Source organism: Gracilinanus agilis, chromosome 2 (genome assembly GCF_016433145.1).
Source record: "Gracilinanus agilis isolate LMUSP501 chromosome 2, AgileGrace, whole genome shotgun sequence".
NCBI classification, from domain to species: Eukaryota; Metazoa; Chordata; class Mammalia; order Didelphimorphia; family Didelphidae; genus Gracilinanus; species Gracilinanus agilis.
Window position 1 is genome coordinate 116,048,243 of NC_058131.1, and position 15,618 is coordinate 116,063,860.

Below are 15,618 nucleotides of genomic sequence, written 5' to 3' on the forward strand. Positions count from 1 at the left end.
GTAGCACCGACTGGGCTAATGGAAGTTTTCTACATTTCAACTGCTCCTATTTAGGCTGTGACAGCTGACAGAATGCTTAAAAGCAAGGTAGCAGATATGCAAATAAGATTTCTACCATGCTTTACCAAATGTTTAAATCCAAATTTTTGTCAATTGACCATTCCCAAAGCAAATGAAAAAGAAAGAAAATGGTTAAATTATTCATGTTAAAAGCAAAGGAAAATGTTATTTATTTCAGCATGTTATATATTTAATTGTCAAAAATATAACCAACTAAGTTTTCCAAGTCCAGCAGCATATATTATTTTAAATAATATTAATTTTTCTCAGCTGTAGGTCTTGCAATGTCGCCTGTCTTAGTTGCTTCTGAACTTTCCTTTATATGTAAGTGTTTTCTCTATTCTATTCTCATCCTAGTCTCTTAATCTATCCATAATACATATCTTTTTCTGATAGTCACATTGCCCCAATAAGCAGTGAATCATATCACTTAATATTCATATTTTTGTCCAAATAATTCATGTTGGGATTGATTTTTATTAAGGGATTATTTCTCCCTTACTCACTTATTCTGAAATCTAAGATTTGATGCAACTGTAAAATTAAGATATATAGTGGGCAATTTTTTTGTTACCAAATAGTTTGTGAATGTAGCTGTTATAACTACATCAAAGTGAAATATCTCCCAGAGGCAGACCGATTCAGAAACATCATTACAATGTGATAAGTAGTCAGAAACTTTAGATAGCATGCATATTTTGTTGTGGCAATTCATATTTGACCTATAAATTCAAAATATAAATGTTAATCTATTAATGAAAAAAGTAACATTATTTACTAATCTTGTCAAACCTGAATGTGGATAATCTGTCATTAAAACACTGATTTAAACTTATGATTTGCATGAACAAGACAAAATAATAATATTTTTCTAACTTTGACTGATACATCTTCCTACAGATGAGGATGATAATATTGAGATAGATACTAACGAGGAGACTCCTGAAGGCTTTGTTTTGGGAGTTGGTGATGAACTTACTAACTTAGAAAATGACCTTGATTCTCCTGGTAATTTTAATTAATAAATGTTTCTTGTATTTTTTTGCATGGCATACTTTGTATTTATGTGGTTTTACTGCTGTTTCATCATTTATAGTAGATATATTTTATACTTTTTCATAGCTTTTATAAATCATTACCTAAAGGCCGGAGTGTCATAAATTTATTCCTGTCATTTTTATTTTGGAGTTAAACTTTAAAACATAAAATAAAATTGGGAAAATAGGCAATTGCTTATTTCTTCTTATCATTAAGATTCACTTTCTTACCTTTTTTCCTATGAAAGTTTTGGTCACAAAATATAGATAGTAATTAATACTACTCAATGTTTTAATTAATACTATTAAATGTAATACTACTAAATGTAAATCATGCTCTTAATGATATACAGGCCTATTTTTTTCTGATTACATTTTTTATTTAGTTGTAATATGATGATATAGATATTGGGCCCATTCCAACACTGACTCAACTAAATGATGCCACTGATTGACCTGCTTCTTTTTTTTTTTTTTTAAACCCTTAATTTCGGTGTATTGTCTCATAGGTGGAAGAGTGGTATGGGTGGGCAATGGGGGTCAAGTGACTTGCCCAGGGTCACACAGCTGGGAAGTGGCTGAGGCCGGGTTTGAACCTAGGACCTCCTGTCTCTAGGCCTGACTCTCACTCCACTGAGCTACCCAGCTGCCCCTTGCTTCTTTTTAGTGTAAATTACCATGTCAATTTTTTTGGTTATCATTGCCTTCAAAACCAAGAAACAGTTATGCAATTGTTTTCATTTTAACAAATTTCCACATAAGTTTTCCAATTGTTTTTAGATATAAAAGGGCTTGGATTCTTTCTCTCCTTATTTATGGAGGCCTCCCTAATATTCAGCTTTTTCCTGTTCAAAGTTAAGAAAGACAGATGGTAGGAATTACATGGCATTTCAAGTAATTCCAAGACCTTTCATTCACACCCTACTCTCAGCTCCACTTTGCTGACCCATACCATGCTTTGCCTCCCTAGTTTGCAACAGCAAAACACCATCATCCCTAAGGTAAAGCAATTAATGAAGCCTCTTCTGATTAAGAGAGGGCATTCTTGAAAAAAGTATAAGATGTGGTTCAAAGTTTTCTGTATGCTTTTACTAGAGAAACTCCAATGTTAAAATGTTTCCTATCTAAGGAAAATTTCAAATTTGTTGAAACAAAAGACTGAACTCATATGGGTGGAGTGGAAGGGGGGAGGCGGCATTTTGTCCATTCTCATTTTTATACTTTTCATCTAAAACAATATTGTTAAGAGCCAGCAGCATCACTTTTACTTGTAGACCTGCCTACCTTTGATTCCTGGGATGTTCTATAATTATAAAAGCATGTAGTGAATAGGATTTGAGACTAACTGTTCAAAACTTGTTGAATTCTAAATCAGTGATAATAAGTAAGGTTCATAAACTAAATTTCTAATAGATTACTTAATCAATCCTAGTCATTTCTTAGATAAAGGGAGGAAATTTCCTCTTTTCAGTAGCAGCTGGGATCAGTACCAACTCTGATGGGAAATACATTTCAAGCTGGGGTAATTTTAGGCCCGACTACCTTGACTCATGCCTTTTTAAAATATCTTCTTCCAATTTGATGTTTACAATAAGAAGAAATATATCTATGATGTCCAATTCTTTCTAAACTAATATTCCTAGTTGCAGATGGTCAAGCTTGCCAGTAAATGTTTATAATTAAAGTTTTCCCATTTACATCTTGTAATTCAGACCCACAAGAAATGGGGATGTACCTTAAATCAAAAACATTTAGAGTATAATGATTGATTTATTTTATCCCCATATCCTTCTTAAACTTTTTGTGTGATTTTATATAATATACATTTCTCTCTGCTATGATCCAATTCAACAAACATTTATTAAACTTTTTTATGTGCATTTGCAAAGCACTAGAAATAGAGAGAAAAACAAAACAAATCCTATCCTCAAGTAACTTTCAGTCTATAGACTAGTATTAAAAAGAGAAACTTTGTTCATATAAATTAAACAGTTTGCATTAATATACTAGTAACCATTATTCAGACACTTCCAAACAGAAAAGTAGATTTTTTTTTTTATTGCCAAATGGTCAGTCTGTTTATATGATCAAATTTTTTGTTAGCTAATTAATTAGCAAATTTATTTAGGTTGAATTTTGTCTTCCTTTTTTTTTTTTACTAAATTATTTAATCAGTAATGAAAATATTGTACAAACACAAGTAAATTAGACAATGTCACTTCCATATTTATTAATGCTTTATTTTAGCGAAATATTAGAATTATCTTTACCATATAAAAGCAAGGTCTTCTAAACATGTTTTAGCTCACTCTTAAAATATTACAAAATATGAATTTAGTCCTTTGCTAATTTTATTAAGCACTTGTCATGTGCAAGGTAATCAAGATGCAAAGACAAAATAAAAAGTAATTCCTGCAAAAAATATACCTTAATATGCTATACTTATGTATTAATAATTTCTAATTGTGCATAGAATGTCTGTATTCATGTTAAGGGCTTATAGCAAACTGCTTTGATATATTGGAACATATATGTATATGTGAGAATTTAATTTGCATGTTATTTAACACCATAGTTTAAAATCACATGACTACTATTATGAAATTTCATTTTATAGGACATTTTATATACATATTTATATATAAAGATGTATGGATATATATATGTGTGTGTATACATATATATATATGTATACACACACATATGTTCTCCCACATGTATATGGCAGTACTGTTTATTCAAATACCACTTTCTCAGCCACTGCCGATCACAGCAACATGGAATAAGGGTAGAGACCAAACCTGTGGCTTTCTTGGTGTAGGGAATGAATGCTCAAATGAGGAAACTGCCTCTGCCAGTGTAGCCCAGTGCCTTCTCTAAAACTTACAGACTTAAAGAGCTGCTTGGAGCACTGCCTGGTTAAGAAATCTGCCCATTGTTATGGAGCTGGGTTTATCAGAGGTGGAATCTGAACCCAAATCTTCTTGCTTTAGCCTGGTTTTGTCTCCACAATAGTATCCTACTGTTAACATAATTATATAGATAGTTCATGATGCAATACAGAGGAAAGAGCACTGAAGCTGAGACCTGGATTCAAATCCTGCCCCTGACATTTTTCTTATTGTGTAGCTCTGAGCAATCAAACTTCTTTTGGCCCCAGTTTTGTCATCTGTAAAATAGGATCAGTAATATGTGTAGATATTCTCTCACAGGGGTAGGGGGAAAAAAGCATGAAGCATGAAGCATTATGTAAAACTTAAAGCTCTAGATAAATCCAAGCTATTCTAGTCTTGTTATTTTCTGTGTTGACTGTTATTTTGTGGGTAGAGTTTCAAAAGAAAAGACCTTTTCACATATAGAACATTAGTCTGTATAGCTTTATTTTAATATGTAATTTTAGACCCCTATCTTCTCCTTTTCTTTCATTTAAATTATAGTAATGTTTATGTGATTGATTCTAAAATTGGTAGACTCTCCATTCACTCAGTAGTATATGGTATTTGCATATTTAGCAGAACAAAACAGTAAATTGGTGGTGGATTTGAAGGTGAAGAAGCAACTAGAAGCTCAGCCACAGGTGGCAAATTCCCTCTGCAGCACTACTCAGAAAACTGTGACTGATGACTCGGAGCAAGATATAAAGGTAAGAGTGGCTGGAGGATTTGGTTTTAGGACCTGGGGGTGGGAGGGTGGGGGGTGAGGTTCTGGATTGAGCTCAGTAATGACAATTTTATACCAAATCCCCACATTAAGATGTGTAGAAAAATTGTGTGCTTCAGTGTTCAGGAAAGGGAATTTCATTGTAAGAATGAATATGTTTTATTTATAGCTTTTAAAAGAAGCTAGTACTTTAAACTGATTATTTCAGTAAAATTAGAGAATCTATAAAAACCATTCTAAAGATCTTGGGGTGAAACTTGTCATTTCCCAAGAAAACCAAGAGCAATCCAGTGTGCCTTTTCTGCCTTCTTCAGCCTCTTTATGCCTCTTAAGTTTATCTTATAACTTAAATATAATAAAATTTCTATCACATCATTAAGACGGGTGGTATATGCAGAGATAAATAATAAGATATTGAATTGTGCTATCTGTGTGGGTGTGTAGTTTTGCCTTTTAATAGCATTTTAACCCAACTAAACTAATATGCATTTTCACTCTTATTTACTATTATACTAACTATTTAAATTATCACCACCCCTGCTTTCTTTCCCCTTCCTTTACCTTATGATTAATATCTTTATGGCTTTGGGGCACTTCCAGTTCTGTCTAACTTTTCACCCACCTGCAGACTGTGGGGACTGCCCTGCTGACTGAAAGGATTTCCTTCCCCAGATTCTTTGAAGTCCCAAAACAATGACTTTCATTGCTTTTCCCTTATACTGTCGGTTTCTATAAATTGGTGATGAAAGTGTGTGGCAGCACCAGAGGACTTTCAGTCTCTATCTTTGAACAAAAGGAAGCTTGGATCAAGTCTGATTTTTTGCGTTCAATTTAGCTTTCTGCAGTGGATTTAATGCAAAATGAAGCTAGCCTAAGAATAATACAATGGATTGAAAAGGCTAACTGAATTAGTGGGTTTAGAGGAATAAATTTGTAAAGTGGCAGAAGTCCCTAGTCATAAAAAGGTTTCTTAAAATGGGATTTACTAGCTAATCACACTGATATTTAGCATGTGCCAGGCCTGAAAAAATTAGCTATGTTTGTTTATTTTGCTAAAGACTTGAGTTCAGGCTATTAGTTATTATAATAATAGTAAAATTTATATTTATATATGTTAAGCCAAAATTATTCCTTCTCTAGCAGTAAAACTCAAAAAAATGTAGATGTGATCATCAGCAAGTAATAACTTTATTGGACAACTTTTAAAAAGTAGACATTTCTATTAGTGTGGCTTATCAAAATTATGACATTTTCTGTTTCTCTTTCTCATTTGCATTAATTTTAAAATTTTATTCCAACAAAAGGTGTGTCTTAGGAACTTACCTTTGTGTGGGCCTTTTTAACTTAGATCTTAAAAATAGTATTTAGAAAGAATATATACATTGGCCCTCTGTTATTGTGAGGCTTTCAGCACTGAGTTGGATTTGTTTTTTAAATAAAATGCAGTTTACACGTTTATAAATGAGGCATTCTGTGTTTGTGGAAAAGGATAAACTGTTACCTTCCCTTGAGGATTCTGTATCCCAGGCCTCCTTGAGGCTAGAGAATAGGCCATTGGAGAACTCCCTCATTACTGATTGTCTCAATGCAGAGGAAGGGCAAAGTCTTGGTAGCTTTTGATAACCAGTTTCAGCATTCAGCAGGCTTAGCTATTAGTCATGCATCTTAGCCTTTCCCTATTTACTTTCAAAACACTTAATAAAAATAATAAAAGATTAGGTATAAAATGAAATATTTGTTTGGTACACAGCACCTCGGTATCTGCAGCTTCCACACATTGCAGTGGTTCAGTCTTCTGGGATATTTCATGTTGATAGAACCATTTGAATTTGTTACCAGTATTAACATAGGAAGCTCTGGAAAAGATAATTGTAGTTTCCTTAGCTGTAAAGGGCTTACTTACAAATCTGGCTTTGGAAAGTTATAGCTGATGAAATGCAGTTCATTGGGGTAGTATTATAATCCTACCTTTTAGCCTTCATCCAGCATTAGTGGTTTATCTCAATGGGCATAAAATTAGAAACTAGTTATTCTTGTCATACAAGTCTGTGGGTCTTTATAAACCGATATGATTCTTTACTGGACAAAATAGTAGAAGGAAAAGACTTGAGGCAACATGGCTTTTAAATCACAGATCTTAATGGATGCAAATGTTTGCAAAGTTTTTTATTTTTTAAATAATGATACCTGCTTGAACTACATTTTACCCAAAGTTGTTAATCGAGGCAATAGAACTTGTAGAGTAGTGGTTCAAAGAGTATAATTACACAAGAAAAGCTTGTAACCATCAAAAAGTTTGATATTTCCCTCTCTTGTAAGTAGTTAGCCCTCTCTGAGTCTTATGATTCAGAAAATTTGGAAAAATCAATGATGAAAACTTTACCTTTTCAATTTGTGAATTTACTATTTTAAACCCTATTAATACTACACATTTTGTTTTTCTGGTAGAATGGGACAGAAGATCACCGAGCTGAGCAATCACAAAAAGCAACAGAACGTTTTAGAAATCCTGTTGTGTTTAACAGAGATTCTACTGTCAGAAAAACTCAACTTCAGTCATTCAGTCAGTATGTGGAGAACAGACCAGGTAGGATGATTTTTTAAAAAAATGTTTTCCTACCCTATGATTTAATAGTATTTAACAATAAATATATTAAAAACCTGATAATGTAAGTCCTCATTTCAATACACAAATATCAAGCTTTATAATAATTTTACATGTCTTTCCCCTTTTTTCAAGAGATGAAAAGGCAGAGATCAATACAGGAAGATACAAAGAGAGGAAATGAGGAGAAGACGGCGATAACTGAAACTCAGAGGAAGCCATCAGAAGATGAAGTGCTTAATGTATATTAATTTTTTGTCTGGTTTCATGATTGCTGATAATTCCAAACTGTATGTGGAAATAGTGCCTTTATTTGTTAAAATGAGATGTTAGGTTTTTTTAGATGTCAATCTCCAGTGCATTCAAAGCAGAGTGAGAGGGGTGCACTGTTGAATTAGTCTGCAGTGTGGTGATAATTGTCAGATAAAAAAAATGAATTTTTCAGAGTTCCACAGCCCCAGCTTCCTTGAGACATTTCCATCAGGGCACTTCCCATAAAGAGATTCCAGTATTGATCTACCGGGAGGATTTTAATTATTACAATAGCAGATACCGCAGAGCTGCAGTTAGAGGGAAAAGTCACATGAGACCTGCTAGAATTTCTCAGCCAACCCATTTTGTTGGCTTGGGTTAATGGGTGTTCAACCTTTCCATTATCCAGATCAGCCGTGAATTACTAGCTGAATGATGTTTGCATTAATATAATATATATGGTAATTTCTTCACTTAATTAACGGGGAGGTTCAGCTCAGTAGGGGTATGGGCTGATCATGTGTAAAATTGATTTGTGAGGGAAATATTTGATAGACCGCAGGGAGAAAGCTGCTTTTGATGGACAGCTGCAGGACAGAAGCAGGAAGAACAAGTTTTAACCTGAATTTTTGTATGGAAACATAACATGGCCTTTGATGGTGCCCTTTTTTGTTAATGTCCACAGTTTGTGGTAATATCACCATTGTTCTTATTAAGCCAGGATGTCCTTGGTTAGTGATTTTGTATTCCTTGAAGGAACCCTAAAATTTCTGATCTCCACCTGATATTTATTAGTGTTCTAACATCTACTTAATATTTTCAAGGAATCATCTTTTAGAAGACCTATAAAGTCTTAGTAAATTCACAGTATTTATATTTATCTGCACTTAAGCTCTCCAGACACCCTAACAAACCATTTAATTTAACTTATAATAGCACTTTGAATATACCACACATTCAAATAAGAGCAGTCCAGGCATAGAATTTTTTCCTGTTTTAAAATGAGCTACAATAAGTAAAAGTAAAGTGGTATGCCACTTACTCTCCCCCATACTTTTTCCTTCTCTTGTTCCATATGTGTCTCAGTTTCTTCCATTTGGATGTCATTGGCAAGTGGTGGTATAGGGAGAACTCTTTTTTAAAAAACTATTGCTCATAGTGGTTAAATGAGCATGAGGCAGATCACTAGAATATTTTTTAAAATGGAACTTTCTTGTGCATTTCAATTTGAAATTGCCATTCTGGAAGCTCTTGACCTTTTTATGCCATGAACCCAGAGCCTGTGGATCTCTTCTCAGAATGATGTTCATCACCTGCATTTATAATTAAAGGAAGTACTAGATTTTATTCAGAAGTTATTGAAAATAAAGATGTCTTTTTTTCCCCATCCAACTTCATGTAAACTATCAAATCTATCCACAGACAAACTTGAGAGCCTATGGACCCCAGATTAAGAAACCTCTGCATTATATTCTTTTTAGCTTTTTCAGTTACACGTTGCCATAATGAAGAAGAGTGCACATATTAGTCTTAGCAGATCTTTCTGAGAAGTTATCAGTTTTATGGTTATCTGAAAAACTTCAAATTTAAATTTGATTTAATTGTTTTAACAGTCAATATGAAAATTGAGATCATACGTGAGTGAATTAATTTCCAGTTCCTAAGGAGTACCCCTCATATACCCTTCTTATTAGATCCCTATGTAATGAATAAGCACAATCCCCAAACCTGCCCCATCTCTATCATATTTTTCAATCTTGCAACTCTGCTAAGGAGCCTTGGGAGAGAATTCCTCATGGTTTCTTGGAGATTACTATGTTCATCTGGAGGGAGGATTCTTTGATGTAGAAGAGGGTTTTCCCCCCCTATTTCTTATCTGGAAGGAGTACCTCAGCAGCAACATAATATTTCTCAGCAGCTATTCAGGCCTCTGTTAAAGCCCCAGGAATGTCTGACTGAACTAGTGCTCCAAAGGGAGCAACAATTAATCTATCTTTGTGACAATAACAGAAGTAATGACTGCTACCCAAGTGCTAGTTATAAATATATTTGTTTTGTAGTTATAATCTCAAAACAAAATTTAGGATTCTCCTGGCATATTACAGTTTAATAGTCTTCCATCTAGAATTATAAGCAAGATTAACTGTTGACATTTCAAGAGTCCTGCTGCCATAATTTCTTTCCCAGTATGAAAGGCTATAAAATATAAATACTTAAATTGACATATAGGGCTTGATTGAAACTATAGATGTACCAATCAGTGTACTGACTATTAAGTGTGCCACTATTAAGAACCATGTAATAATGTTCAAAACCACCTGTCAGTGTAATAATCACAGCTACACTAATTATCTGTACATTAACAGAATTCCACATTGAAGAATGAAAACTTGCTTTTGGCAAAATTTGAGGTACTAGAATTTCCTCTTCTAACATTTATGAATGTCTACAGTAGCATGAATGACTACAGGATATTTTTTTAAGACTTTTTTTTAAACCAATATTTTAAGGGTAGATTGCCTTCTTTGAGAATTTATCATTTAACCAAACTTATTCCCCAGATGTTATACTTTTGAATAAAATAAACTCCTTAAACTGTTCTTCCTTTATTATAACTAGTACAAGGGTGATGATAATGCTTTAGATTCCTTATCTGTGTTTTTAAAACCCTATCAACACTAAGAAAAATTAAAATTTTGTAAACCTAAATGTAAAATCATAAAGGCAAATACCAGTGTAAAAATTTTCTTCATTTATAGAATAGTTGCCACAGTAGTAATATTTGGCAAACTGGTGAAATATTAGAGTTTGCTTTTTGGTACCAATTGTGATATTTGGTTCTTTAGGTAAGTGCTTTACTAAGTGTTTATGGAAAGGAAAAATGCAACTTACAAGTGATTTTTTTTCTTCTTGTTTGTTCTCGTTAACAGAAAGGGTTCAAAGACACCAGTCAGTATGTTGTGGGAGAGTTGGCAGCACTAGAGAATGAGCAAAAGCAAATTGACACGCGTGCCGCGCTGGTGGAGAAGCGCCTCCGCTATCTCATGGACACAGGTACGGGGCCCAATTACACTGTAAACAGTTTTGGCAAATTGAGCGTTCACAAACTCTTATAGAGTTTTGGAAGTGTGAATCTTTGAAGCCTGAATGTTCAGCAAAACTGCCTTGAAAATAAAAAGGCTGCGATTTGCAGCCACCTCTCTGGGCCCTGGTGATAAGAGTGCCTTCATGGGAAGTGATAACTCGCCCTGATACCGTGTGAGCCAGCACTATTGAACAGTGTGCTCATCCATGCAGAGTTGGAATACACATCTGTGCCTCATTGATATGCCACTGCTTTAAAAAAAAAGTAAGATCTTCACTGTTCTACTGATTCATTGGGGGGAAAAAAGATTTGGCCTGCTAAAGCCATGTACTGCATGAAACAGAGCACAGTACATGGGGGAAGGCTCCATTGACTAGATCACTGAAATTTGAGAATACTATCTGGTTACTGATGCTCCACAATTATTTTTTTTTTCAGTAGAACAGGTTTTTAAAAGTCTGTAATACCTTGTGTCATAGGTGCATTTGAAAGGATTAAAGTATATACCAAGTTTTTTCCAAATGCATTATAGCTGCAAGTTTCAGTCCTAAACAGAAGTTGGATTGGCATTAAATGCTGATTGCCAAGGGCGATTAGGAGATTTAACCATAATAAGCTGTGTGAAACAAAAATCATGTTTCTTTTTAAAATGTTGCCAACAAAAGAATGAAAAAAAATTTTTAATGTGTAAATGTACCTAAAACATGTGTCTTATACATTTACACATGGCACATGCAGTAAGGGGTATATGAAAAAAATGAGCTTTGTCTTATTTTAAAATGGCCCAAAAAAGGATTTCCTAAAAGTCCAGGTAGGTACTTTGAATTGCTGCTCTCAGTTAAAGTAAATAAGTAAAATTAAATAGCATGATTTAAGAATGGCATGGCTACTTGAATTTTCCACTTACTTTCTTAACTTTTGGCTCACAAGACCAATTTTCTTATGTTACACAAAAAGATTGAACTGCTAAATTGTATTTATAATCATAGAGCCCCATAAAACCTGAATATTTAGAATTGGTACAAAGCCTATATGAACTTTCAAATGAGGTATTTAGAAATGGATACAATTAGTAGATAGCATGAAGTTGTTGAGTTGGCTATGTGTGTGTATATATAACAGGTGTCTATTTAACCGATGATATAACTTTTATTTCAGACTTTACCTTGTGTTAATCTTTTTTAACTGACAGAGTAGAATCCATGTGAAAATAGAAATATTAGGTAATGTTGTTTTTCAGCCTTACAGAATTAGACTAGTGTATGTATATATACATGTATGGCAGTGCCTTACTCTCTGAAGCATACTTATATGGAGTCTTCAACTCTGCCTCCTAGCTGAGAACTGTGAAGTAAACAAAAAAGAGGTCCCAAAGTATGTTCATTCCTTTTTTTCATGGGAAACCCCTGTAGGCTTTCACTTACAAGTTGTTTACTTTTATTTTAGAGACAATTCTAAAAGAATAATTATCTAGTTTCTTGGCCTACAATAGATTAGAAGCAGCCAGTTAAGAAGGTTGAGAGGATGGAGAGCACCAGACATACTCACAGAAGTCAGAAATGAGAGCTGATAAGATATTAATGAGGGAGGAGGCAGAAAAACTCTAAAAGCAGACACAACAAACTGAGTGAACGTAGTAGTCAAAGCCATTTAGAGTGGGACAAATAGTCCAACACAATTCAGTAGTCTCTGAGAGCATCAAAAAATAGCCTAATAAGTATTCATAATTACCATCTTAATTCATCAAGAAAAGGTTATATTATATTCATGATGAATAAAGTTTTTCTTATGCAAGGGCATTTTAGAAAGATTTAACTAAAAAATGAAATTATTAAAATTTCAGTGCTAAAAGAGGTTAACTTCACTTTTTGAAACTTTGGCTCTTGTAAAAACACTTTGTTCTCCTATGATGCTAAATATATGAGGTGTTATTCTTATGTATATGTGTCATCTGCCAAAGAAGAGTAGAACTGAAGAAAACGAACACTTATTCACTATGTTCTTTTTCTTCTTTTTTCCAACCCAGAACTCTGCTTTGGTATGGATCATAACCTAGACACATCTAGGCTCCCCTTCTCTCTGAACCTAAGGGCACTCCTAATCCAGATGACTCCTAGAGAAACTAGGTGGATTGCATAACTTCTTAAGAACTTTAGTCTCACATCTAAATAGATGCAAATCTATCTCAGACTGGGTTTGCTCTACAGCAGACTTAAACATAGAGCTGGACTCAGAATTAGCCTTATCTTCCTAAGATTGTCTAGCCTAGGTCCCATAGCCTACACTAACTGGGGCTGCTTCCACCCAAAACCACTATTTTGTGGCATCCTAATGTCTAATTGGTCCCTGTTGTGGACATAGGATGTTAAACATTTGCCTTGCTTCATCTGGCATATTGTTAGGTTTTCTATATGCCTTTTACTATTATAATTCATATTAATTTTATTAATGTCATTATTACCAAAAATTAATGTGTAATAAATCCATTTGTGCTGAACTTTGGTGTTTGCAAAGCATTTTCCTCACAACATCCCTGTGGAATAGGCAGTATTATTATTGCCACTTTATACAAAAGGAAACTGAGTCCTAGGAAAGTTAATGATTTGTCACAGATCATCAAGTCTGCCATACCTGAGATTCAAAAAAATTTCTGACTTGAAGTCAGTCATCTTTTCTAGTAAACCCAGCTACCTCTATGTTAGTAATAGTAGTAATTGATGTAGGTGAGAGTGCTGAACTTGGAGTCAGGAAGGCCAGAGTTTAAATCCTGCCTCAAGTACTGACCAGCTGTGTGACCTTAGGCAAATCCCCTAACCATTCTCAGCCTCCATGGCCTCTTTTGCAAAATGGGCACAAAAATAGCACCTACATTCCAGGCTTGTAGTGAAGACTAAATGACTTAATATTTATAAAGTGCTTTGCAAATGTTAAATCTTTCCGTAAATGCAAGTTCTTGTTGTTAGTTCCTCACAGTCATGCTATTAAGTAGGCAAGGCAAGTTTTATTGTTCCTATTTGACAGGTGAAGAAACGGGCACAACAAAGTGCCACAGCTTCATGGAACAGAAAATGGAAACTATCTTTGGATTTCTAGGCTAATGTTTTTCTACTTTTGTCTCTTTCTGCTTCAATACTTTAAAAATCCCTCATTTCCCTAATAGAGGCATATCTACTAGTGTAGATTTCCACTCCTCCATACCCTAGGAGAGAGTTTCTTGAGCCATGGAACCCAAAAAAAGATCAACTTTCTAATGATTAAATATTCTATAAAGAATAAATATAGTTTATTTGAAATTTTACATTTTTATCTAGGTACAAATAGTATCTAACTTAAATTGGATTCTGTTCCCAAAATTCATATGTGAGTTGGTAAGGACTCTAGATTTTTCCATAGACCCTGAGAACTTCCGCCTATAAGGTATCTAAAATATTATTAATAGAAACTCAGAACCTCATATCACTTTAAAATACTTCCAAGGCTATAGGGAAATAAAGAATGAGAAATGAGGAGAGAGTCTCCTGTTTGTGTGGGGTCACAGGCTAGTCATTCAACTTATCTTAGTCTTAGTTTCTTCATCTATAAAATAAGGACAACGGTACTTTCACTGCGTACTTCATGGCTTTGTAAAGAAAGCAGTTTGTTAACTTTCGAGTGCTATTACATGTGAAGTATTCATGGAGCTTCAAAGAAAGGCTCCAGTAGCCAGAAGATGCTCTTGGGCTTACCCACAGCAACATACAAGTAACATTTGAGGTGAGCAAACCCAAGCTCAGAGAGGCTTTGTCAAGAGTGGCAGAGGGAGGGATGTGTATGGATTTTTCATGAAAAAGGAGCCTGTCTTCATGTGGAGAAAATTAGATTATATTACTATCTGTAATTTAAATTACCCAGACACATCACTTTCTAACATTCCAGGATTTTCAAACCTTATTACTGACCCTTAGTAGTTTTTTTTTATTTCATTTTGCTATTTGTATTTTGAAATTAATTTTAAAAGATACTTTTAAAAAATTTCCAGTGTATAGTTTGTTAGGCTGAAATTGTGTATGTGTTCTAAGCTGACACTTTGTATAGTAAGTATAGCCCTGGGTGTATTTGTACAGCAGTGCTGTAACCCCTTGAAAAATGGAGTTTATAATGGAAATGCTGATGGGCCCCTTTACTATAGTGATGCAAATGGTGCCCCTATAATGAACAGCCTTTCTTTTTGATTCTCAACCTGTTTTCATTTGATGGTTTTCCAACTTCCTTGGATGGAACAGTAATGCTTTTAAATTTCAATGGCTTAGGGGGGAAAATGGTGACAATATTTTATTTACATTTTGTGAGTAAAAATATAAACAAGTGGGGAAAAACAACTCCTTAACAAAAGAGCATCTTGCTTACAATTAACTTCCTAACCTCTAAGGACCTGACTCTGGTTTAAGCCCACATATCCAAAAATTGCTACTTAGTAAAAGCTTCTTTCCTCTGCCCTTTATTCATAACCTTCTCTACCACCACCACCCTTCCCTCAAAACAGATTATCTGACCATTAAAATATATTAAATTTACTTGGGAAAGCAGGGAGTAAAAATTATAAAAAATATATTTCTCTTTTTTGTGCCTTATAACCACTATCTATTCTACACTCTCATTTTAGGCACTGAACTCTAGAATCTTAGTACCAAAAATCTCTCAGAATCAGGAAATGGGGGTGGGGGGACAGTGTGCATAAGGAAAAGTGTAGAAAGCTGTATGGACTGCTGTTGAGAGCTGTGTCCCTCTTGCTTCTCCACAATCACCTGCTATCTTGTTTGACATACTTTACCTAACACATCTCTCACTCTTTTACTGCCAAATTTAACAGGGTTCTGATAAGTGATCCTTTGGGATATTCAGTCCCTATTTCATCATTTTGATTAATAGCTCAGAAGAGG

General features: G+C 34.2%; 1 protein-coding gene across 8 annotated transcripts in view; it reads left to right on the plus strand.

Annotated features, from left to right (window-relative positions):
- Nucleotides 1-15,618, plus strand: part of EHBP1 (EH domain binding protein 1) — a 403,219-nt gene that overhangs the window by 321,542 nt on the left and 66,059 nt on the right. For 4 of the 8 annotated variants that reach the window (XM_044663370.1, XM_044663371.1, XM_044663377.1 and 1 more), the window contains 5 exons: nt 961-1,068; nt 4,613-4,740; nt 7,206-7,344; nt 7,498-7,604; nt 10,545-10,668. In XM_044663370.1, the coding sequence (XP_044519305.1) occupies nt 961-1,068; nt 4,613-4,740; nt 7,206-7,344; nt 7,498-7,604; nt 10,545-10,668 (606 nt within the window). The remainder of the gene's footprint in view (nt 1-960; nt 1,069-4,612; nt 4,741-7,205; nt 7,345-7,497; nt 7,605-10,544; nt 10,669-15,618) is intronic. The other 4 variants (XM_044663373.1, XM_044663374.1, XM_044663376.1 and 1 more) reach the window with 1 other exon arrangement.